Genomic DNA, 23,950 nt, shown 5'->3' on the forward strand with positions numbered 1-23,950 from the left:
GCCTTAGCCCCACCGTTGGTACGGGACTATCCTTAGCCCACTTTCTGTTTACACTCGTTTTTGCCAAAGTGGGCTAGCCCAACCGATAGTACGGTACTATCTGGCCCTGCAAAATAGCAGGGGTTAGCACCGCAATTGCGGTGCTAGCACCGCAATTGCGGCGCCAAGCAAGTGAGTGTAAACAGAACGAAAAAATAATCCTGGGCTAAGCGACGGAGACGAAGTCCGACCCTCACTGACCAATCAGAAACGAGGTAATCAAGTGCTGCCGGTGCGTGCGTGTACGTGTACAATACACAGCGTAATTATGAATACTCATGTGGTTTGGAAAGTCCGGGGCTAAGAAATACGAGTGTAAAAAGGTCAGTTTTCTCCTTAGCCCCGGACAAGAGATAGTACGGGACTAATTGGCGAGTGTAAAAAGCTGAAAAAATTGGTACGGGACTAACGATAGTCCTGGGTCAGAGAAAGTCCGGGGTTAAGAAACACAAGTGTAAAAAGCCCTTTGGTTCAATGCTTCAGCTTTTGCAAGTGGATCAGTGATCGTAATACCATCACTTTTCAGTTCTCTTATTCCTGTATTATCAGTTCTGTTGTGTTTGATGAAGCCCCAAAATCTCTTCATACTCTCAAATTCTGTGGTATCTTCATCGATAGAAAAAAGAGATTCCACATAATTCCAATAAGCCCTCCTTAGCTCCTGTTGCAGTGATTTCTTAACTGCTTTCAACTCTTCCTCCAATTGAAAAGGGACTACCTCCTTGATCACACAAAAAATTTCAGTGATGCTTCATTGATCAGTGTGAATGGGGAATAGGAAGCTTGTGGTGGCACAACTTCACATCATCCCATACACCACTCGGATCGCATCATCGCACCGAATCGTATCACGTCTGCGTAAAAGCAAAGTGCAAGCGTTATATTGTGCGAGCCGCGTACTGTGCACAGAATCTTTACGTCGCGTCGGCTCGTCGGCTCAGCTGTTCTTGCAGACTGACTAGTGACTAATGTGATCGGATCACCATGGGCACTGAAATTCTGAATTTTCTTGATCCTGACTTGTCATGTTACGTAGATTCACTTCTCAGAGACGGAGATATCGGTTTACTTGGGGGAAATGTCCGGGTTGTTGAACCCAAGTGTGGGTAAGTAATTTATCTCCGGGAGGCGGAGGACAGGGCAAAAATAAAACTGACGGCCCCACACGTTTATATCTGTGTCATGTAACTTATTTCACTCGTTGAATTGAGCTGAGCATTCGAATAGGGCCTACACACTGTTTGGTCTGTACAACGTCTTTCTGATCGATGAATACTTGATGCATGGTGGACAAGGAATTCGAGGCATTATCCTGAAATAGTCCACCACTACATTCACTGCCATTAATTTTGTCATAGCCGCCGACGCGACTGCCATCAATCTCCATGACCATAGATACAATGTAGTTTGCACATAAATTTTACTAATATATATAGTGAAGACGCACTCGCAGACAAAAGAGGGAACCGTTAAACGTTATCACGATTTAGCCGAATTCCACCGCATACAGGTATTATTCATTAACAACTTAAAAATTGAATTGTCTGCGAGTGCGTCTTCACTATTTTTTTCTCTGAGCTGTGTGTTAGAACCTGGAACCATCTGCCAGGACCTGTGGTCACAATTACCAACCAATTAACATTCAGAGAGGCTGCTCTTCCAGTCATCCGAGTGATGCAGCCTCCTGTTGGGTCACACATGCTCAAAGAAAAGATGCATGTTTTTTTACTAGCACCTTGCACCGTCACTTTTATTGTACATTAGTGACATTTAAAATCATCCTGTTCACCATGTCACCTCTCACTGACGCACGACACTTCTACCATCCCGGAATAGTTTCAAGGAACTGCTGAAAGGGATTACTACTTCAAGGTTCAAGGTTCAATGCTGACAATAGTGTCATTCATTGATCATGTGCATATGTGGTCACCGAAGTGTATATGGACGGCTGTAGAACCCTTTTGTTTTTGGTTAAATATGTCTTGTGAATTCACATGAAGAATTTACAACATTTGATCTATTTTAAGCGTGACACTGACGAGTCAAACAAAAGTCTCTCAACATCATCACTGCCCAAATATTTTAGGATCTAATTACATGTACTTTCATATCATGAACTATGTATTTACATGTACTGTTTGGTTGTAGGATTAAAGTGTTTAAGTGATAACTGAGTGACTGCTATAGTATTCAGATGTAAGAGATGACCGACAATTAATTCGTTTGCATTCCTTAATGGTATATTTGCTTTTATGTTGGTGGACTGTCTTTGAATCAAAGAACATATTTTTGATATACAGGAAATATTACATTTCATGAGATGTTCTAATGCTTTTTTTAATCACACTGTAATGATATTGATAATTCCCTACATCCATGGATGAACATCATGTCCTTGCTAGTGAAGTTTGTCACAGGTAAAAAGTGAGTTAAGCTATTCCCTTAGTGTTTAACCTAACACACTTGATGAACTGATGTATTTCATATGCAATATTTTTATACATGTATTTTCTTTACAGGAGGATCACACAAAATCCAAGACACAGCTGTGACAGATTTAAGATCACTATCCCATATGGGGGAAATGAACTCACATGTAAGTAATGTGCATTAAGTGCTGCGTACTTTGTATTTTACACATGTTAATGAATGCGCATAAATTATTTCAAAGCTGTTAAGGATAGGCTGATATTACTACAACACGCATAGACACCTGCCCGAGTATATTCAGGGCTAGTCTTCAGTGGGTTAAGAATTGAACAGATGATAGTACAATATAGGCAGCTTTTTATGAAAGGTGTATCATTAATATGAACGTTTATGCCTTAATTCAGAGCAAAATGCCCAAAAGAAAGAATTTTGCTGTGACTGGGTTTGCCCTGAAAATGGCCTTAAAAGAGTTTGTACTATAGTTAGTGTCCCCATTATAACTCTTACAAAATTGTGTGTGTAACAAACATTGATATTGATTGTAGTGTTTTAACAATGACCAAGGATAAGTGTACAGCCCTTGAATGCGTGATCTCATGATATCCCCTTAAGTTTAGACTTGGTGGAAATAAATTGCCACACAATCTCAGTGTGAATTTGTGTGGACTCGGTGTTGACAAGTACCTCTGAGATAATTGTGTTCATGTTTGTTCACAGGGCAAGTAATATTTGACAGCCTTCATCCCACACATCCACCTGACTTCATCTTTGATGCCCATGACAAGATGTTTGCTCCAGATTTAGAAGAGCTTAAGGTAAAGCCGACAATCTCACCCCATTACTTTGAATGATTAGTCAATGCAGGTATTGCAGAAGAGAACAAACAGTAACAACATCAGCAGCAACAAAAACAAAACAAAAGAAACCCCCAATGGGATAGAAAGTGGAGAAGCAAGTAAATGAGTGTATGTATGTGGAACAGGAAAATAAGAGACTTCACAAATTTTAGTTGTGTTGGGCAGGCCATGTAGAATGATTGCATTCACAAGTGTAACATTCTAATGAAGGAAGAGCTTTCCTAATCATTCTATCCCAGCTGATTCTGCATTTGTGTTGTGTGATGACTTTGGAAAGTAGTTCAATTTGCATTGGCAGATGATGTGTCATTCATAGTACATTCATATACATATACATAGTACGAGTTTGAAGAGTTCTGTTATCCCATCACTTCTTCTTTTTTCAACTGAGAGTTGTCAAATATACATGTATATTGCAACAGAGTTAGGATATTTTCATGCAATATCAATAGTATACAGTCTGTTTTTTTTGTCATTTTCAGTGTCTAGCCAGTTGGGACCATGAAGATTCCAAATCTTTGGTGTATGTGGTCCAGGAACTGATTGCCAAGTACAGACAGTACCAGGAACATCTTCTCAGCAGCAACATGAGGTTGCAGTTTGAGTATGTCACCCTCGTGGAGACAAGTAACTTCACAGAGATTGAGGTTCATCACACACAGAAGGTGCCCTATGTAAGTCATATATAGTATGCATGTGGTGTTTCCTCTGAAATACACATAGAATTGTCTAGTAATTGTACATTCATATGTGTGAAGAGGTCACTGCTAGATTTAAAAAAAGCCCACATACTTTGAATTCTGTTAAATCAAAGCTGTTTTTTTTTTCTCTGAAGCCTGCTTAGGTTCAGCTTGCAAAAATAGATGTAGCATGAATTTAAACAGTGAGTTAAGAAGTTGGCTTTTGAATATTACACTTTCATCAGAACTCCAGGTTCAGTTCTCTTCTTCTTGACAGCGCTGATTTTTACTTTATTTTGATTTTGTTGTGAGAATTTGTGAAGGTGTACCAGTTCATTTGATTTTATTTGTTTTCACAGACGAGAGATACCACAGTCAATTTTCTTATCAAACTTCCCATTGACTTCAGTGATATTCCTGCCTATCTCATCAAGGTAAGTAGGTGTGGCTTTCATGCCATGATTCAGCCTCAACTTTTATTCCAGACTGTATTAATGCTCTAATGATACCGTATGATGATCTGTATCTGTAAGAATTTCTGAATATGCCCTCTAGAGGTGCTGAAGTGTAGTACTGCAAATTTGGCAGAGTAATGTGTACAGCAGATAATGTCGGGATATATCATTATCAGAATCATCATCATTTCTGCCATCCTCAAGATAACTTCTTGAGTCAAGGGAAAGGGTATTTTACAATATGAATATTTCCTCACGTGTTCAACAGGAAATTTTATAGCGAATTATTTTTGTGTAGCAAGAGTTAATTGACTTATCTTTATTTTTTAAATTCCTAATGCAGTAAAGATCTTGTAAAAAGAAAAAAAAAATGATGCATGTGGTGATGGATTGTAATCATTCCTTCATAGTGTCCACAGCCATTGAACTGCTGGGCAAGTAAAAACTTTTTAAAATTGGATCTTTGTAAAAATCACAAAATCTTGAACTTACCATGATAAATTTGACAAGCAACCAATGTGGATATTCCCACTGTCCTGCTGGCAAAACATTTTCACACCAAAAAGACCATGTACAGTGCAATTCTCTCTCCATGTGATTGTAGAGTTGATATTGCATCCTTTTATAAAGAGCTGTCAGAATGTAGATTTGTCTTTTTTTACTCTAGAAACCATGTATTTAGTGTAGAAAGGTGATTAACAGAAGTAATGCAGGAGGAAGAAACAGCTGCAAAGAGTCAGTCCATGTAGTGGTTTTTTTGCTTCATTTTAGAAGTGTTTCCTTTAGAGGAAGAAAACGAGAAAATACTGGGGGAAAAGTGGGAAAGAGATAATAGTAGACCAGCCAAACCTCAAAAAAGGCTCTAGATAAGAATTCGACGGCATTTTTTGTTAATGCTCCGTTCTCATACTGAAAGTCTTGCAAAAATACTAAGGAATAGCGTACGGCCGGATGTCACGCGCGTTTTTGCCGAAAAATGTCATTTTTAGCACAAAATTCAGAAGCATGTCAAAAATCACGATTTTTATTTTTTGCTTGCATTCAATTGATATTTGAAAGATCATGAGTTTCAATTGTCCCTTTTAATGAAATTGCGATTTAAATGTGTTTCCTTAGCAATTTAAAAAGTCATTTTGTACAGCCATGTATGGGGCTCTCAAATGTTTGGGTGTTGTTTTCTCGAAATAATATTCACAGATTAATTAACGTTCTGCAAAGTTTGCTTTTCCAAGCTAATTAGATGATCTTCCAAAAGTAATTTAATGTTTTATAAAACTACAAGTGCTTCTTTAATTGAATGTGTCAATATTATTTCTAGTTTTCTTGAAGAAATCTTTACTTTTAATCAAAACTCTGAACTTGCAGGAACTCAGAAAATGCATTTTCGAGCATTTTCCAGTAGCCCCGCGCAGCTTGTGTGCGCGCGAATACTTAATACGTGTGCGTACGTCTACCCCTACTAGTGGGGTGGCTTAGTGACAAATATACTGATAATCGTGACACGCCGGACAAAAGTGTCATTTTTTCCTCAGACATTTGTATATATATGAGGATCAAAATTAGGGGGTGCTCCAAGAAATCCGCTAACAGAAAAGATGAGAAAATGCCCTTAATTTGTACATAACAATAGTGTCTGAATTCAAAGACTATACACAGGGCATTCACCAGGTTTCTGTACAATGCAATGCAATGTACATGGTTGCTAGTCTTAAAATTCAGACCCATAATACGACATATTGTGTGCATGTTTACAGTAATACACCATTTTTACTGGTTTTCCTATGGTAACAGGTGGTTAGTCTGTGTTGCAGACCTGAGGGAGGTGTGTTGGAATAGTCCAGTTTTCTTAAGCACCTTTTCATTAAATAATTTCCTATAATTTCTGGTAAAGGATTTTTTTAGTACTGTCTACCTCCTGTAGAGAAATGGCAAAGAGTGACATGTGACTCTGGCTCAGATACTTTAAATCTTGGGCAATGACTGAGCCAGGTGTAGGACTATGTCACAGTTCATTTTTTCTCCCAGAACTACTAGTTTACCAGTAGAAGAGCTGCATATTCCATTGAGAACTTAAGGTTTTGGGTATTGACCTACATATTTCCTAACAAATTTAACCCGTTTCCTCCAAGATTGTGTGAATTCCATAGGTTTAGCGCAGGGATTACCTGGTTCCCGTAAGCAATTTTTATAGTCCGCACCTCCCCTCTTTATATGTTTCTTATTTCTTGTGGGGGTTATTCAAATGTTTAAAAAGGTTAAAAGTCTATTTTCATAGATGAAGTTGAATTTAGACAATTTGAATATTTTTAAAAATATATTGATATTTGTAATTTCACTCATAAAGACTTAAAGCGGTTTGAATATTTTTGGTCTGATAGCTATGTATAGACATGTTATTAAAAAGTAAAAGCAATGTTTGATTGGTTCACATTATCCAAAGAGGGTGGGATGTAGTTGGCTGGTGAACAAAGTCTATGGGGAAGTTTAAAAAGTTGATAGAAATAAAACAAAATCGGCATAGAGCAGAATCTAAATCACAATATGATATGACAAAATTCCCGACCCCAAAGGCGGTTGATTCTATGATGCTTTATGTCAAAATACATTCCACCCAAAATACATGTGATTGATAGGAGGAAAAAGTATAGTACATTAAAAACAATATAGTTCAACTAACCCCATTAGTCGAGCAGCATAATGAAATGATTGTTAAGTTTTATCGCCTTGTCAATTGAAGATGATGTTACATAATGACAATTATCAAAGTCAGCTAGATCTACGAGTATATCAAGAAACCAAAAAGAAGGGGTGGGGTGGGGAGAGAAGAATGAAGTAAGTTATTAGTATTTGTAGTTTTGGTTTTCAGTATATTCATTTTAATTTCCTTAATTTCCGTTAGGTCATCATGGATTGGAGCATTTGTGTACTAGTAATCTGCCAGGAACAAACACAAGAAAAACTTAAAGGTCCTATATTATACACTTTTGGGAGAGTGACTTGAAAAAAAAAATGTTCAGGATATCACATTTTATGCATAATATGTGTAGGTCTGGGGGCATTTCATGAAGCATTTTGTCCGACAAGTTGTCGGACAAATTTGCTCTCTGCCAATCAGATGCAAGGATTTCTGTAGTTTGTAACAGTTTGTCAGAAAAATATCTGACCAAACTGCTTCATGAAATGCCCCCCTGGGGGGCATTTCATGAAGCATTTTTGTCCGACAACTTGTCGGACAAAAATGCTCTCAGCCAATCAGATGCAAGGATTTCAGTAGCTTTTAACATTTTGTCAGACGAAATATCTGACAAAACGCTTCATGAAATGCCCCCCAGTTGTATCACAAGACATCCTACCATATACAGTTTTTGCAATCAAAGCAAACATATAAAGAGATATCAGTATTTTTCTCATTAAAGCATAAATGCGGACGGTTTAGTCTGGAAACATGTTATCATAGAAATATTGTTCACATTTTGTGTTATTAACAATACTTAACATTGATTATACAGATTCATTTTTTACAGAGGTTCTTTGTATCCGTAACTTACACTTAAGAATAATTTTCAAGCACTAATTTTGGGTTTTTGCCTTTAATTATCCACAAAAAGGAGGACTCAGTGCATAAAAGGTGTATGCTTTATTTTTGGAAAATGTTGAGGAGATCAGGAAAATAATATATATTGATGTAGATTTTGGACCTGAAGGAGCAGTTGAAGCATTTTTAAGAAACAATGCCTTGTGGCATCGTTCTTATCATCAAAAATTAATAATGGCAAACTCAAATGAAAATTGGAGGGGGGAAGAAAAGATGAACATAATGACATGAGACAGCTTGGTAAAGATTAAACGCTAAAATAGACAATGCAGCCTCTTTTCTCAGTTCATACTTATCCAGAGTGTGTGCTTTCTTTCCAGTACCGGTATTATTATTTAGATAGGTTAGGGGAATCCCTTTGAATTGTGTGATACATCATTTTAAAGCTTACAGTCTGCTCTTTCAGAATCTGTCCTTAAAGGACAAGTCCACTTTCATGCGCACGTGGATTCAGTGAATACAACAATATTAGTAGGACACATCACAGAAAGCTTGGAAAAAATCGTACAATCCGTTCAAAAGTTATGATTTTTTAAGGTATCTGCACAGTCGCGGCTGGATGAAAAGACTACCACAGTGTATGATGTCACATGCACACATTCTAAGGAAAATGAAATGAGAATTTCACAAAACCATACTTTTTGAATAAAGTTCACATAGTTTCTTTGACTTGCTACTTACGTATGTCAAGGGTAAAATTATTCCCCCTGCCTTCTGAAAGAGAAGTCGAGTATCCTTTTGTAAGCGAAAATAATTTATGTTGAATTTTCTTTATTCATTCTTTATATCGTTGTACACATGTGACATTACAAGGTATAGTAGTCTTCTCATCCAGCCTCGACTGCATGAGCAGAAACTTCAAAAATTCATAACTTTAGAACGGATTGTCCAATTTTCCTCAAACTCTCACTGATGTGTTCTACTATTGTTGCTGCATTCACTCAACCCACATGCTATAAAGGTGACAAATCTTTGTCTGGCGACTTTTTTGTTGATCAATTATACCAACCCTGATGGAAATCTCTTCAAATTCATAAGTTCTGAAGTCTCCTTTAAGTTTAACCAAAATCTATATATGTAGTTGCCATGGCAACATACCACTTAACACTAATGAAAAGTATTTCAAACCTCTATACATCCCGTTGATCAGTTGTACCTATTCAAATGGAATCTCTTCCAAACTGGAAAATAGCCTCCTGTAACTAACTTCAATCAAAAACCCTCGTTTTGGGTTGCCATGGCAACGCACAAATCAACAATTATATTTGACCCCTGGTTTATACTCTTGGTACCTTCTATATAACGTTCATATCAAATTTTGTGAAAATTGAATCTTCCTACCTGGAGAAATAAACAAAAACATGATTTTTAGAAAAAGTTCATTGACCTTTGACCTTTGACCTTTGGAAAATTCACCCCAAATTCAATCAAAATATTTTACTTGTTCTCAATATTCTTCCTGCCAAGTTTTATCCAGATTGGATATTCCTGACCTGAGAAATAGCCAAAAAACCTATTTCACAAATAAAGGTCATTGACCTTTGACCTCTGACCTCCTTCCCAGCATCAATTTTCTTGGAGCACCCTATTTTTTGAGAAGGTACATCATGAAGTACCTTTGGTGAAAAAATCATGCTTTTGTCCGCCGTGTCACGATAATTTCACTAAGCCACCCCACTATACGAGCTAGCTACAGGTAAAATCTCTCGCGCGAGAGCTGCATGTTTCGGTCGTTGAGTTGGAAACGTGGTGACTGGAAAAGGGACTATTTCCTTCGAATTTATGTAAGTAACTTAGTAATTAAATACATAGTTCTTTATTGCACTGCATAACGAAACTTAAAAATCTGTTTTGATCTAACAGTTAGATATACAACTTTGATCTGAGACTTGGTTAATATCAAGGTTCAAGCGCTAGTACTACGTTAGGCCGATGTCTTTAATCACTGTATTTCGCACCGATCCCGTGGGCGCGGGCATGCCTACCCACCCCCGGGCTGCCACCCGACCGTGCCGGCGGTGCTTGTTAGTGGAACACCGATTATTCCGTAAAGCACGTCTTGACGCGGTGCGAAAAGAGGCCTAACAAACATTAGGTATACGTCTAGATTTAGGTGTCTTGTTCGTTCGATCTAGGTTTGTAATCTATGGCCTCATCACATGCAGTTGGACTGAATCCTCGTCTACTGTTAGGTCTAATCTATCTAACGGTTACACTCTCTCTAACTGTTAATACTAACGTTAGTGTTAGACATTCTAGCTAGTAGGGGTAGTGTTACTCTAACGTTAGTGTTACTGTTAGAATGTACGGCTACGCCTGTTATTATGCCAAAACAATTCAATCGGGCTAGGCCCTATGATAGTATAATCACAATGAACTTAACACCTAACGTTAGCACATTAGCAGTTGTATAACGTGGACAGTACAGGCCCACTACTACTAACGTTACTGCGCTGGTTAGATATATTTGTAGGGCTAGAGCCAGGTCCAGGGCAAGGGGCTGTAGTCTATACAGAAGGTGTAGATGTAGATCTACCAACGTTTAGAGTCTAATATACTAGACCTACAATATAAAATCTAGGGCCGGGGTCTGAAGCATAAATAGCTGGCGTCTGGAATTAGGATCTAGGTCTAACCTTAGTCAAGATCTGGGCCACTGATTCTACCTAACGTTAGAGGTTTCTAGTAACCTACTACTCATATCTAGGCAGTTTTGTTGTAAAGACCCAGCTTACTAGGCCTAGCTAGACCTAAGTTTAGACATCTAGAGGTTCTAAAATCCATGCATAATAATTATACTATATATGTAGGCTAACTTTGATCAAAAAGTTCATGTTAGATCTAACATTAGAAGATCCTAACATTAGCTCTAACGTGAATTAGCTAGACTAATATTAGTCTCTAGAGCAGAGGTCTAAGGTTGATTCCACTCTTTCTGGTATTTGTAGACCTGTGGGTTCAGAAAAAGAGTCTAGGATTTAGGCCTAGGTGTTTTATATATAATCGAGTCTACAACCAAGTGATCTTGCCATTCGAATATGCCCGAAAGAGAGAGAGAGAAAGTGTTCAGTCCTGACTGCCAACCTCTCCTAATCTGTGAATCATTTACATGTACTCTTCTAGTTTACAAATAGATCTAGTCAAAGAGGAACTATTTAGAAATGTCTTTACTCATAAGTACCAAGTTCTTATGTTAATGTCTCAAAGAATAAAGGTTCCTTTGAAAAAAAAGTAAATATTACATTTTTAATGGATCATTAATACCAACTCACTGAAACCTAAATATCTTCCTTCTTCTTTTTTAACTTTTTAAAAAGCTAAAAAAAAATATCATCTTAATAAAAGAGATATATTTTTAGTTATAATTGATTTGCATGGGGAACAAAGAAAATTATGTCAATGTCAAGATGCCTTTTCAAAACAATCAAATTTCAAATTGATTTTATTTTTTGTTCACTGTTAGCTTATAAGGCTCTGCTTTAAAGATGAAAAAAATTATTTGAGTCATGTTGATTTCTGTTTTCAGCTAGATGTACCAACAAGTGGACAGACTGAGTCTTGTCTTCAAACTTCACCAAAGAGAGAGACATAGGCCTATCCTGACTTGCCAAAATCTAATTGTAAAGACTGAGCTCTTTCTACCTGCAACAAAGTGCAGAACAACCAGAAGGTAAGAAACGGTAAATGTCTTAAATAGCGGTCTAATTTGAAATATCTTTTAAATACTAACTTACTAAGTGTTTGATTATCAAATGTATCACTTCAGTGCCCAGTTGAAAATAATGCCAAATCTAAATACATTGAGTATCAAATATTCCTATTCCATTTGAATAAATTGTAACAAGCATGTTTTCACTTTGACAGTTGCATTACAATGCAGTGTACAAGTACTTTGCAAACAAAGAGAGGAGAATAATCTTATACACGTGTATCTCCATTTATATAAGAAGGGGAGCAAATCTATGATCAAATGTGTATTCTTGTTTTCTTGTAAATTCATTGCATGTTCTATTGTAGAGGATCATATGAAAGAACGGTATTCTATCTACTGAAGATGAGATCATATAAAAATCAAACATAAATGTAATCAAGTAAGATATTATATGTAATGAAATATTTCTCAACCATGTCAATTGGCACAAGTGTTCAATGTGTGCACAGATGAAAATACGTCTGTAGTCACAAATCAATTAACTTTCCATTGTTATTATGTTGCGTTAAGTATGACGTAAGGGTGATATGCTGTGATGTATTGTTCTTTATTTTTATCAAGGTGTCAGCAACAAATGGACATGCTGAGTTTGAGATCACATCCACTAGAGTGAGGGGGAGATAGAAAGATGTCTTGACTGCGATGTGAATGCCCTTTCCAGCTCACAAGTAAGTGTCAACGATTTGAAATTAGGAATATCATCTCATGAATACAAACCGATTTATGCAAGGAAATCATATCCTAATCCACATACAAATGAGAGCATGATACAATCAAATATTTGTGTACAGGAATTACAGGTGTCAAGATGACTTCCATCCTACATAATTCATTTTCAGTAAGATATGGCTTTAGAGCATCAAAGATGATAATAACAATGACATGATTAATGTATTACATGTAAGACAAATTAATGTTGACAGTGACCTGAAGATCCAAAATCTCTATACTAAGGGATTCATGAGATCGTGATGATTAATTCTAATTCATGATGAATGTGTTTGTTTTTTGTTGCAGTATGATTATCCTGTTTCACTCATAAAAATTATAACTTATTTAAGTTTTTGTTAATTGTATTTTCGACCAGAATTAGCACAAAGTGGACAAAATGGACCCTGCAAACCACAGCCAACTACGGACAAGAGAGAAAAAAAAGAGAAAGAGACAGATGTCCTGACTACCAACTTCTAATCTGTGCATCCTGTACCCTATTTCGAAAGGAAATATGGGAGGTAAGCAATAATACATGTAAAATGTAAACCCCAAATATGTTGGAATATTTTGACAAGCCTTTGACATCTTGACCAAATTTTTGACTGTCGATCGTTCATTGGGCAGAAAATTAACGCATGTTTTGCTAAATGAATGCAGTACTGCATATCCATGTAGTCAATCACTCCAACAACGAAGATTTACATGAATTAACGCTGATTATCTTTTTTTAGCCTCTGTCAAAGATGGTTGCAGGAGTTTTTATGTTGTTGCAGTCATCCATTCACACGCACATCTGTCCTATTCTCATCTTGCAATAACTTAACATTTACTCAGCAGATCATCTTCATCTTTGGTTTTATACAAAAGAGATGATTACCTGCTGAGCCTTGTACAAGTAGCATTTTAGTTATTGTTGTGATTTTGCTGCTGATTGTAAATTACAGGGAAACCCTGATTTTTATTGACTGTAGAGCATTGCTACCATGACATTATATTTACCTTCGGATGGCAAAGTTACCATAACCTCTAAGCAATTTGACTTTGATTAGTTATGAGGGTATTGATGTGAAAGGTCACGGGGACATTATATGCACGAAAGTGTTGAATGTATCAAGTTGCAGTATCAGGCAAGCACTACCTTGAAATTCTTCTGAATGGAATAAAAAGCTTAATGGAAAGAATTGGATATTTGGATCATGAAAGTTTCCTACATTTTATATTTCATCGTGTACTCGCGGTTAAATTGCTACAATTAGGATCTACTATATAAAATAATATACTTTGCAGTTTCAAGGAAACACTACATATAGAGGAAATCAAGTAACCGTATGTCTTTATTAGCGTATATGTCACTGTGTCTTCACCAAACATTAAAATGCCCATGTCACTTTCTTCATCAAGTAAAGACAGATACACCATTCTTTCTCTCTCTCTCTCTCTCTCTCTCTGTCTCTCTCCAGAAACAACCCTGCCAGGCTATCCGGTCCGCATCCAGATTCCGTATGAAGGATGTCATCAGAACCTGAACTTACATGTGGAATGCATCCATCTAAACTTCTCAAATATAATCACAATGTGCTTTCAGGACTATTATAGAAGTTGTATATGTAAAAGACATGTGTATATATTAGAAATTTCTACTAATCCAGATTAAATGCTTCTTTTCTAATCTTTTTTTTTCTTTTTTTTTTCCTTAGTGATGAAGTAAAACAAGGCCTGATATCAAAATGTGCACAACACTACTTGGCAAAGAGCATTTACAATATGATTTGATATAGATCTACTTCCAATTTTGATGGCAGCATTAAAGGGATGAGGGATGGTCTACTTTTGGTTGAGATGGGGGCTGAGATGGAGATTTTGTAAAATAATGAGAACCCTGTAATGAAATATTAAAGAGAAAACAATACCAAGAGGAATTCCAAATTTATTTGTTAAAAATTGGTTTTGAAAAGGCTGAGATGTACAAAAACAAAGAGGTCCTAATAAAGGTGGCACCCACTTCTAATTATTATCATTCTGTGTCACTTTTTAAAAAAATTTCTCGGCCGTTTCAAAACCAAGAACTTTAATCAAACAAACTTCAAATTACTCTAAGAATTTGATGCTCTTTCATATTTCATAAGTTGTTTTTATTTGCTTGCAAAAAGTTAAAGTCTGAATCTCCATCTCAACCAAAACTATACCATGCCTTTGAGACTCAGAGTTACAAGCCGCATACTAGTAGTTCATGGAAATTGATCCTGTTATTTCCTTTGAAGCCCAAACGCCAACATTTTAATCCTGTCAGATTGGAATGTCTTTTGTTTTTGTTTTTAAGGGGGGGGGGGGGCCAACAAAAGGGAAGTGAACTTTGCCTTTCTTCATCAGATGGAGGAAAATATGTGACATGTTAGTCAGAAAAAAAACCTGAAACGTTGAAGTGCTTAAAAAGAGAAAATTTCACAAAGTAACAGTTGGTGAATCTGAAGGGAAATAGCAAAGAGCATGTTTTTTCTTTTCTAGTTTAAGATATAAAAGAATAGTATGTAGCTTAAAGGAACGAACATAAGTAAAATCTTTCAATCCAAACGCCAAGTACAAGAAGTAGTGAAAAGAAAATGTACTGGTCAAGATGTATGTTTTGCCAGGTTTCTTTCACATGTGCCATAATTGTCATGATGTTGGTTATACTGTAATATATGTTAACTATTCAGGGCCCCAGCAATGTATTCTGGTACTTGGAATAAGGGAAAGTATTAGAGGGAAACATTACCCATGCATTTTGGAGAGGTGATATTTTTTCTTCACTGAGAGACGAGTATTCAGTACAGATATGTTATCACACTGGTCTGCAGAACACAAGAATAATATCAGACTAAAAGTAGATTTTTTAAAATTTGGCAGTCACCATTCTAATTTAGTTGTACATTGACGAAAGTTCAATGCAACAGCGTACAGTCATAATTAGCTAGGATATGTAACCACAAATTGTTAAAAAGATAGAGATATTGAAAAATTGCTTAAAGAGAACATTTTGTTTTTCTAACTGGTGTAACGTTTGTGATGCTGGACACATTATATAATACACGTATGTCACATTAAAAAAAAATTGAGGCTATCAATGCAGTTAATGTAGTCAGCGCAATTTGTATTGTTTTTCAAACTCTTTGGATGTATGTCACAGAGATTTGTTCATGAAAGACATTTTCACTGAGGACTCATTCTTTTCTAATGCTTTTAATCATTTAAGAAGATTGCTTTCAGATGGATTTTTTTGTTTGTTTTTAGATGTCCACAAATGGAGACTGAGGTTCTTTACCTTTCAAAACGAAATACTGTTGAAGAGAAATAATTATACAGTATATATTTTGCAGGATTCAAGCATGTTCTTACTGTTTATGGTATTCTAATCAGCATTTTGGTAACCAGCAACATAGATGTCAAGTGCTGCTATTCTAGTAAATGTACGCTAATGGCAAATCATTGCTTTAAAAAAGAGAAATTGCCTCGTTTACTGTTTACTGTATTTCATTCGTGAACGCTGTTTGAGACGGTGGTTGCGGGCGTGTGCACATTGTGTAGTACGTTTTGTTGGTTGACTGGGAATTTAGAGTGTTGGTGATAACTGAAATGATTTTTTTTTTCACAAATTTGTGATAATATAGAAAAAAAAAATCGAATTGCAAACAAACAAGTTGATACATGTCTGCTCCAAGGACATAGAACTTGGCCAAGGATTAATATAATCTGCAATATAGACTCGATGATATAACCGACTTAATGATGGGAAGGGGAAATGAGGCTGTTATTGCATTGTACGCATTTCACTTCTACTTCCTTTTTACTTCTTGTTTACTCTTTTGAGGGTGATATTTGCCTTACTTTTTCACACAAATCCGGGATACGTAATAACATTTTTATGTCACCGACTAAGTGTGCGTTCCAAACAACGTTCATGTAAACAATCAACCATCATAAAAGAAACATTTAGTATAAGTCTTCTGCGGGAGAATAAATCTAAATAAAATGCAAACACCTCGCCTTAGAACATTACAAAAGTAAAAGTGATTTCGTGCCTATCCCTTGCAGGGCTCCGTTTCAGGGCCTGAGAATGCAAACTATATAGCATTATGAATTCTAAAGCATTCTCGGGGGAAGGGGTGAGTATGCAGGATGGGAGATTTGGTATCGTAATTTTTCCCAGTAACACGTGATTTGTTATCACGGTTTCCATGACAACCATTTCCGAACATAGTAAACAGTTTATATATAACTCTTAGGTTTCATTGTTAAACATAGATTAGTTAGATTGATACATTTTTCACACACACACAAAATGTTTCAACACTTTCGTACGTTTTACAATTATGAATATTTGAAATTTTCAGGGAGTGACCTAATGATGATCAGTTGCCATGGTAACAACACTACTGATTTTATTTTTATTTTATTTTTTTTTTTTTTGGGGGGGGGGGGAAGAAGCACATTTCAGTCATATCAAGGTGCCACAAAGGGTTTTGCAGTCAGCTATCCAACCTGTCCATTGACTTCGCCAATTATGTAAGATAAACACCTACACGCACTATACCATGTATGGGCTTACGCTATACATTCGATTTTTCATTCAAAATGCGCGTCCGGTAAAAATACATCGTCCCATTTAGGATAACATAAAACGAGTTATCTTTCGCCTTATCTTGTAATTTCTTTGCTGCATATGATATCAGAATATATATTATATTTCGGAAAAATAAAAACTTTTGAATAGATTGATTTAGGTAGTTTAAAAAAACTTTTAAATATTGGTAGATTTTACAAAGTACAATTTTGAGTAAATCAAGTTTTTATGTTTCATTGCGCCATATATGTGCGTGTAAAAATTCTACATTCAAATGCATATTAGTCAGGTTCTAAACTTGAAATGGAAGATAACACATTTTTAGTTTGAAAGGTACTTATCAACCATTACTTATTTCGGTAAAAAAATAAAAATCGTGATTTTCGACATTCTTTCAAATTTTGTGCTAAAAAAGGCATTTTTCGGCAAAAACGCGCTTGACATCCGGCCGTACGCTAAACTTGAGTATTTTTGCAAGACTTTCAGCTGGAAAACTTAGCATTAACAAATTTTGCCGTCCAAAGTAAAAAAAATCGTCTTGGCTGGCCTACTATAAGAAGATTTGTGTTATTGTGGAAATATGAACTTGTGTGTTAGGATTGGGGGACTCAACATGATTTTATCAGGATTGAAATGCCACTCACAAAAGTGTGACATTGAAAATGATGCTGTGATTGATTGCAGTGTGTCATATATTTCTTTCTGTATCAACCAGGACAACCCTGGGAATGATATCGCCATTCTTCTTGTCAGCTTTCAAGGCATCGATGGAAACAAGATCTTGCCTCAACTCTATCTCTCACCTAGGGTTGAAAGGTTTGTATCACTCATCAGCTATGTCATATTTTTTATGTGTGCTACTTGCTTTCTGTAGCGCACAGGGATTAAAAAAAAATATATATATATCATGAAATAATAAAAGACACCTACAATATACCCACAGGGTACATGTAATAATGTAGAATTTTCCAGAGTGGTTTTGAAAAGAATACACTAAGTATCAATACATCAAATGGCAACTGGGAGTGCAGATGAAATTATGGAGTGCTGAGCAACTTGTAGAAACTGTATAGCAGATTGTTGAATAGCAAAGTGATGATTGTGAATTTGTTTTGTGATGCTCGGGCAAGTGTTTATGGGAAATGCGTGTTGTAGCAAAATCAATCTGTCCTCAGTGGGTTTACCAATTGCTTTCAAGAACTGAACATGCTGTGTAATAACCCTGTGAGAATTAAGACATCTTTGGGGTTATGGATTGAATGATATGAATGTATGTCACTTGTCCCAAATAAAAGAAAGTAATCCTCATTCCTGACAATGTGAAGATCAAATTTGATTAAGGCTCAAATAGCTATGTATGATGTGTAATCTATAAGGAAGGAAAACTTGGTAAATGTGACAGACTCTTTCTCCCTTCGATTCTCTGCAGAGCTCTAGGTGGGACGTCCAGTCTGAGGATTCCTAACTACCCAAACCGAGGTCGTCTGACTGATTATGTAACACATGTCCAAGAATTGCTGCAGAATCTTGTGAGTCTGCTCAAAATGAACTTAGAAAAGTGGAGGTGATATAGCTAAGAACAGAACTACCCGAACGACATAAACAATTGCGGGCTAGTTAGCTTAAAAGAAGACAGTTGTCTATGTGAAGGCAATGATACAAAGATGTGAAATCATTGCAAATTTTGGCAAATTGGGCAAATAGATTATGAAAAATTGGTATGATTTGAATGTTGGTAAATCATGTATGTAGTGTTTTGTTTGTGCCTCAGATGAAGCTCTGTTTGTCACATCACAACATCATTTGCTTACTCCTACAATATGAATTGAGTTTATTTGAATATTATTGAAATGATGGCCTTCTGCTCTTGGCTTCACTGCAAGAAAATGGAGTTGTTTTTCCGGACCATATAGCCAGTGATTCCGCAGGGGAAAAAAAAAATTATTTTGAAGTGAGTGACCATCTTCATTTAGAGGAGATAAAGAGTCTTTGACAAGTGCTGTAATGGATGGTAGAAGGCTTAACTTTGCACCACGTGTTCTTTCTTGGGTACATATGTGACCGTGCACCTCAAAACGAACATAAAGTTGCACACACTGATTTCGCGTGAGGACTGAAAATAAGTGAAATGGGTCAACCTAGCCGAACTTGGCTTTTTCATATTTTCTGAAAGAACGGGTCTTCTTTTGCATTATGCTAAAATTTGGTATCATAAAACGGGCAGGAAAGTGTGTTTTTTTACAGTTTATCTCGAACATTTTTGGAAGAATAGTGTGATTAGGTGTGTCTTTAGAATCCCTTTTTCATTTCTGAAAAACCTTGTCCACACTCTCCACTTTCAACTCTAATAACTTTTGAAAAGATAGTGCTACTGCTTTGAAAGTTGGCATTAATTATGGACAGAATGTGTTAATGAGGCATTCCTAATTTCAGTTCAATCAGATAATCCCTTCATTGTTGTTATTCTGGTGGTTTACTTCCTGTTTTTTGTCCCATTCGTCGCACAGCCAGCACGGTCTGGTAAAGATTAAGCGCTTGAATAGACACTGTACTTCAGAGCCTCTTTTCTCAGTTCACACTTTTCCTGAGTTTGTGCTTTCTTTCCAATATTTAGATAGGTTAGGAGAGTCCATTTGATTTGAGTTATACATAATCTTAAAGCTTAAAGTCTGCTCTTTCAGAATATTGTCTTCATGTCTGGCGACTTTTTGTTTGTTTTGAGTTGCAGGGTCACATATTATTGGTCTTGTCTTTTAAGCTACTTGAACTTCAGAACACATTCTTGCAACAGACACTCACAAGATGCCCTCTACTCTTTTCCACGTGTAAAATGAAATGAGAAAAATCATAATCATTTTGTATCCGATCAACTAAAAATTCATGTCTGGCGACTTTTTGTTTGTTTTGAGGTGCAGGGTCACATATGGAAATGGCAAGAACATAACAAGCATCAGGAGTGGGTAGGCCCTTTTCAGGGCCACATACATACTCAAGAAAGAATAAGTGGTGCTCTGTTCAGCCTTCTACCACCCAACATTTTACCACCATGAAATTCTTGAAAGTAGTGTAACGTGATGTCCTCCATAGGGTGTCACATGAGATGACTCACTGACAATCATAAAACTGTAGCCTTCTTGAGATCAATAATGTCTACTTTTGCTCAAGGCTTCACTAGTTGCAGGCTTTCCTTCGTCACCTAGAATTGGAAGTAACTGTACTTCCGTGGTAGCTTTGAAGTACTTTGTCATGAAAATTCTGTGTTCAAGAAAGTACAATGTTTGATTTCAATGGAAGAAAAGTTTTTAAAGAAAATATCTATGTCAAAGGGAACCTTTTTGCAAACTTAAGTGAGTTCTTCTGTTATGCAGTATGTTTGATAGTGAACACATCTTTGTGTCCCTGGTATTTTTGAGCTAATGAATTTTATATATTTTTTTGCTCATTGAAGGTTGAACAGGTGGTCAAAGGCTACCAGAAGAGGAAAGAATTCATTGCTGCCTTGATCAGTCATTATGGCAGGTAAGACAGATAATGATCTTTTTTGTTGTATCTATGCTTTGTTCTGTTTGTTTCATAATGACCTCAATAATTTGAAATATAAAATTAGTGTTTCGGACACAAAAGCTATAGATGTTTAACTTTTTATAGACATAAGATATACATATACAGGTAGGAGAACATTTTTTTTTTTTTTGAACACCAAGCACAGAATTTTGCTGCTTCCCTCAGACCCTCGCTGGAGATAATTTCACTCTGTCTTCTGCGTTCAGTAACTTTAGTGTGTTGTGAACAATATCTGCACAAATTCAGTGTCTCAAAAGCAATTCATTATCAGTTGTGCAATGTAGGCTTCATATGTCATTGCCCTATGGCAGTAGCTGAGATAAGATCACCCAAACAAAGTTTGTGTGGGCATGTGTGTGTGTGGAGTGGGGGGGGGGGGGGAACCTTTGCCAATGCTGGGCCTTCTTTGTGAAATGAATGTATGTTCCCTTCAGAAATTAGAAATACATGTATATGTTTTACTGAAGTATTCAAAAATATTCTTAAAAAGTTGTGTTAATTTGGCATGTAATCATTCTTTTCCCGTTGAAGTCACATCCTTTCACGTTGCACTTCATTTATAGTTTTGCATGTTATTCCATCTTTTGCACTGGTTGAGCCTCAAACATTTGATTTCAAATGGATTTGCTTACTGGGAATAAAAACGAAGATGAAACAGTGTGTCACCAGGAATGAAAGTCTGTACTTCTCTTGATTTGTCTCTATCATAGATTGCATGTTGTTTGTGTTGTTTCAGTTCCGTAATTGAATATGACTCGGAAGGGTTCAGCAAAGCATCGTTCCTGTTTGAACTCCAGGAATTCTACTTCATCCTACATAGTGAGTATAAATAAAAGAATTACTTGTAATACATTCAGCATTTCATGCATCCAAAATTTTTGGTGTATTCTTCCTTCACAGAACACCAGTCCTTTTGTAAGAACATTATTAAATGACCATGGAAGTCTTAGTTAACATAATATTTCATTGTCCTGAGACCCTGGGATAACATAACTTTTAATTCAATAATGAACAGTACTTGCTCTCTGGTTTTCTGCGAAGAGATTTTAATGAATTGATTGTACAGACAACTTTTGCCAGAAACATTTGTGTCGAGTTGTTCGAGGTGAATGTGAAAGTAGATGTTAACTTGTTTCTGGGATTCAGATAACTCTTCTGTAAAAAGAGGGAAAAATTATAGTGTAGATTGAGAGTATTGTCTCTCTGATGCAGGAAGACATTGTTTCATCTTTTCCTTCCATGACAGAAGTTAGCATACCAAGATACCAGCCTCATCTGTAAGATTGAATACCTCATGTGATTTTTTTTTTTTTCTGCCCCTGTGAAACAATTTTCCTCTTGCAGTTCATATACCAAGCTTCTTCCCACGTGAGCAGCCCGAGTTTGTGTTCCAGTCGGTCTACCACACCACGTCTTCAGGGCAGCCATATCAGACGAGTGTGTGTAATTATCCCTACAGCCCCAGGTGGAGTGGAAATGAGATGGCAGAGAGGGCGAGGTAATAATAACAGTACCAATAACGACATCAGTAAAACAATGATAATACTTGTGAGAAGAATAAAAGCTCTGCTCTTCAAAACACCCAGCCAGTACTGTTACCCCAGCATTACTAGATGCCCTCTTTATAGATGGGTTAACCTGTTGAGGACGAGTCCCGAGTATACTCGGGCAAGTGTCTATGGGAAATGCATGTTGTAGCAAAATCAGTCCGTCCTCTATGGGTTAATAGGGATGTAGGAGGTAAAACAATATGTCAAAAGTATGATGCACATAGTTGGATTTGAAATTGTGATCATCTGTTTATATCTTCTTTATTGTATTTCCACTTTGCCTCAATTCTCCACCTCACAGTGTGCATGGACATTCCTCTCATGATAAGTTTGCCTCTTTCCTCTCTGTACATCATTAACATTCTCTTGGAATTTTTTTTTTTTTTTGTAACTCCCATAGGATAACTGGTCTTCAGGTGTCACTTTGAATACTTTTAGAGTTATAAGAGCAAAACTTAGCACTTAAGATATCACATGTGAAATGGGTGCAAACCATTTCGAGGAATGAGATAGTGTAAGAACCACTAGATATTACAAACTGAGAAGGCATAGAAGCACAACCAGGATGCTTACTTGATTCTTACTTTATGCAGAGTGTTCATGGAGCAGTATGTCCAGGACTTCAAGAGACTCTCAGTGACCAATGGGAGGTTTTCCTGAAGCCTGAGGCAGCACCAAACATCCATAAAGGCTGAACCAGAACCATCCCAGTGGGTCTGCACCGTGTTAGTCTCAGCTGGAGATTGCAGTAAAGGAGCCTAGTGATGCTAGAGAGTTCAAGTATCCATGGATACCAAGGGAGTTGGGTGTGGTTTGTGGGATACCAGCAAAGATGGGTGTGTCCAGTGAGATCTGGTATCAATGCATGCGGAGGGATGGAGCTGGAAAAGGCAAGGATACTTGTCCTGAAAGAGGTCTCTTGTGGCACAACGATGGAATTACACCAACCCAGCTGGTACTTGTAAGATTTTATGAACTTTGTACTCAAAGAATCGGTAATAATAACTGAACTGTCTTTTGTCTGATCCGATGATAGATTCTCTATGTGTCAGTCATGCTCTCTGTTCATGAAAATGTAACATAAGTTATATAATGAATATAATATGTAGATAAATTAATTTCCAAAGAGTACCCTCTTTAAATAATAATACTGTAATATTATGTCAAATGTACTCATGTGTTTTTGTTCATCAAGTTATTTGACAATTAGGTACAAAAACATTACTGCATTAACATCTCAATTGAATACCATAGCTACCATATAAAGAAAACAAACAAGCAAAACTGTAATTTCTGTTGGAGATTTTTTTTTTTCAGATATGTTTTAGTTATATTGTCATTAGATATGAGATGTCAATCTTGTGTTGCTCATTTATTTACCAACACCTTTCTTTGGTGCATGATCAAAAATGTTATTGTGCATATGACTATGTGAAATGCTGATGTTCTGCATTCTATGCATATGTTTTAGGTGTGTATGAATATTTTGATACTTTTTTTTTTTAAATGACAAGTACTAAAAGATATGAAATAATGAAACCAGGTATTATGATGTTGATGTATGCAAAAAAAAAAGTGATGTAACACATGTACAGATAGGTATTTAAATGCCTACAGATGCAAACACAGCATGAAGTTCATTAATGTGTCTGTAATTTGGTATGTAAAGCAATGCTCTACTAGTCGTAGATATCAAACAGGCTTTGTCCTGACATATGTCAAATGTTGAAATGTTTAAGGCAATCCTGTTAATA

General features: G+C 36.4%; 1 protein-coding gene and 1 long non-coding RNA gene across 2 annotated transcripts; both read left to right on the top strand.

The window, feature by feature from the left end:
- Positions 1–1,021: 1,021 nt before the first annotated feature.
- LOC139737592 (BRISC and BRCA1-A complex member 2-like) lies at positions 1,022–23,125 on the top strand. Its single transcript, XM_071648271.1, has 11 exons — positions 1,022–1,145; positions 2,559–2,635; positions 3,187–3,284; positions 3,809–4,000; positions 4,366–4,440; positions 17,798–17,898; positions 18,512–18,611; positions 20,531–20,601; positions 21,383–21,465; positions 21,991–22,144; positions 22,790–23,125. Exons 1-11 carry the CDS (start codon positions 1,024–1,026, stop codon positions 22,854–22,856), a joined length of 1,140 nt encoding a protein of 379 aa, XP_071504372.1. The 5' UTR covers positions 1,022–1,023; the 3' UTR covers positions 22,857–23,125.
- Positions 11,458–12,932, top strand: LOC139737591 (uncharacterized). The gene is made up of 3 exons (XR_011711383.1): positions 11,458–11,726; positions 12,330–12,436; positions 12,856–12,932. It is a non-coding gene; the product is annotated as an uncharacterized lncRNA (long non-coding RNA).
- Positions 23,126–23,950: the final 825 nt, after the last annotated feature.

The sequence above is a fragment of the Diadema antillarum genome, unplaced genomic scaffold, assembly GCF_040938485.1.
Source record: "Diadema antillarum isolate AM-2024a unplaced genomic scaffold, OU_Dant_1.0 seq00000696_RagTag, whole genome shotgun sequence".
NCBI lineage: Eukaryota > Metazoa > Echinodermata > Echinoidea > Diadematoida > Diadematidae > Diadema > Diadema antillarum.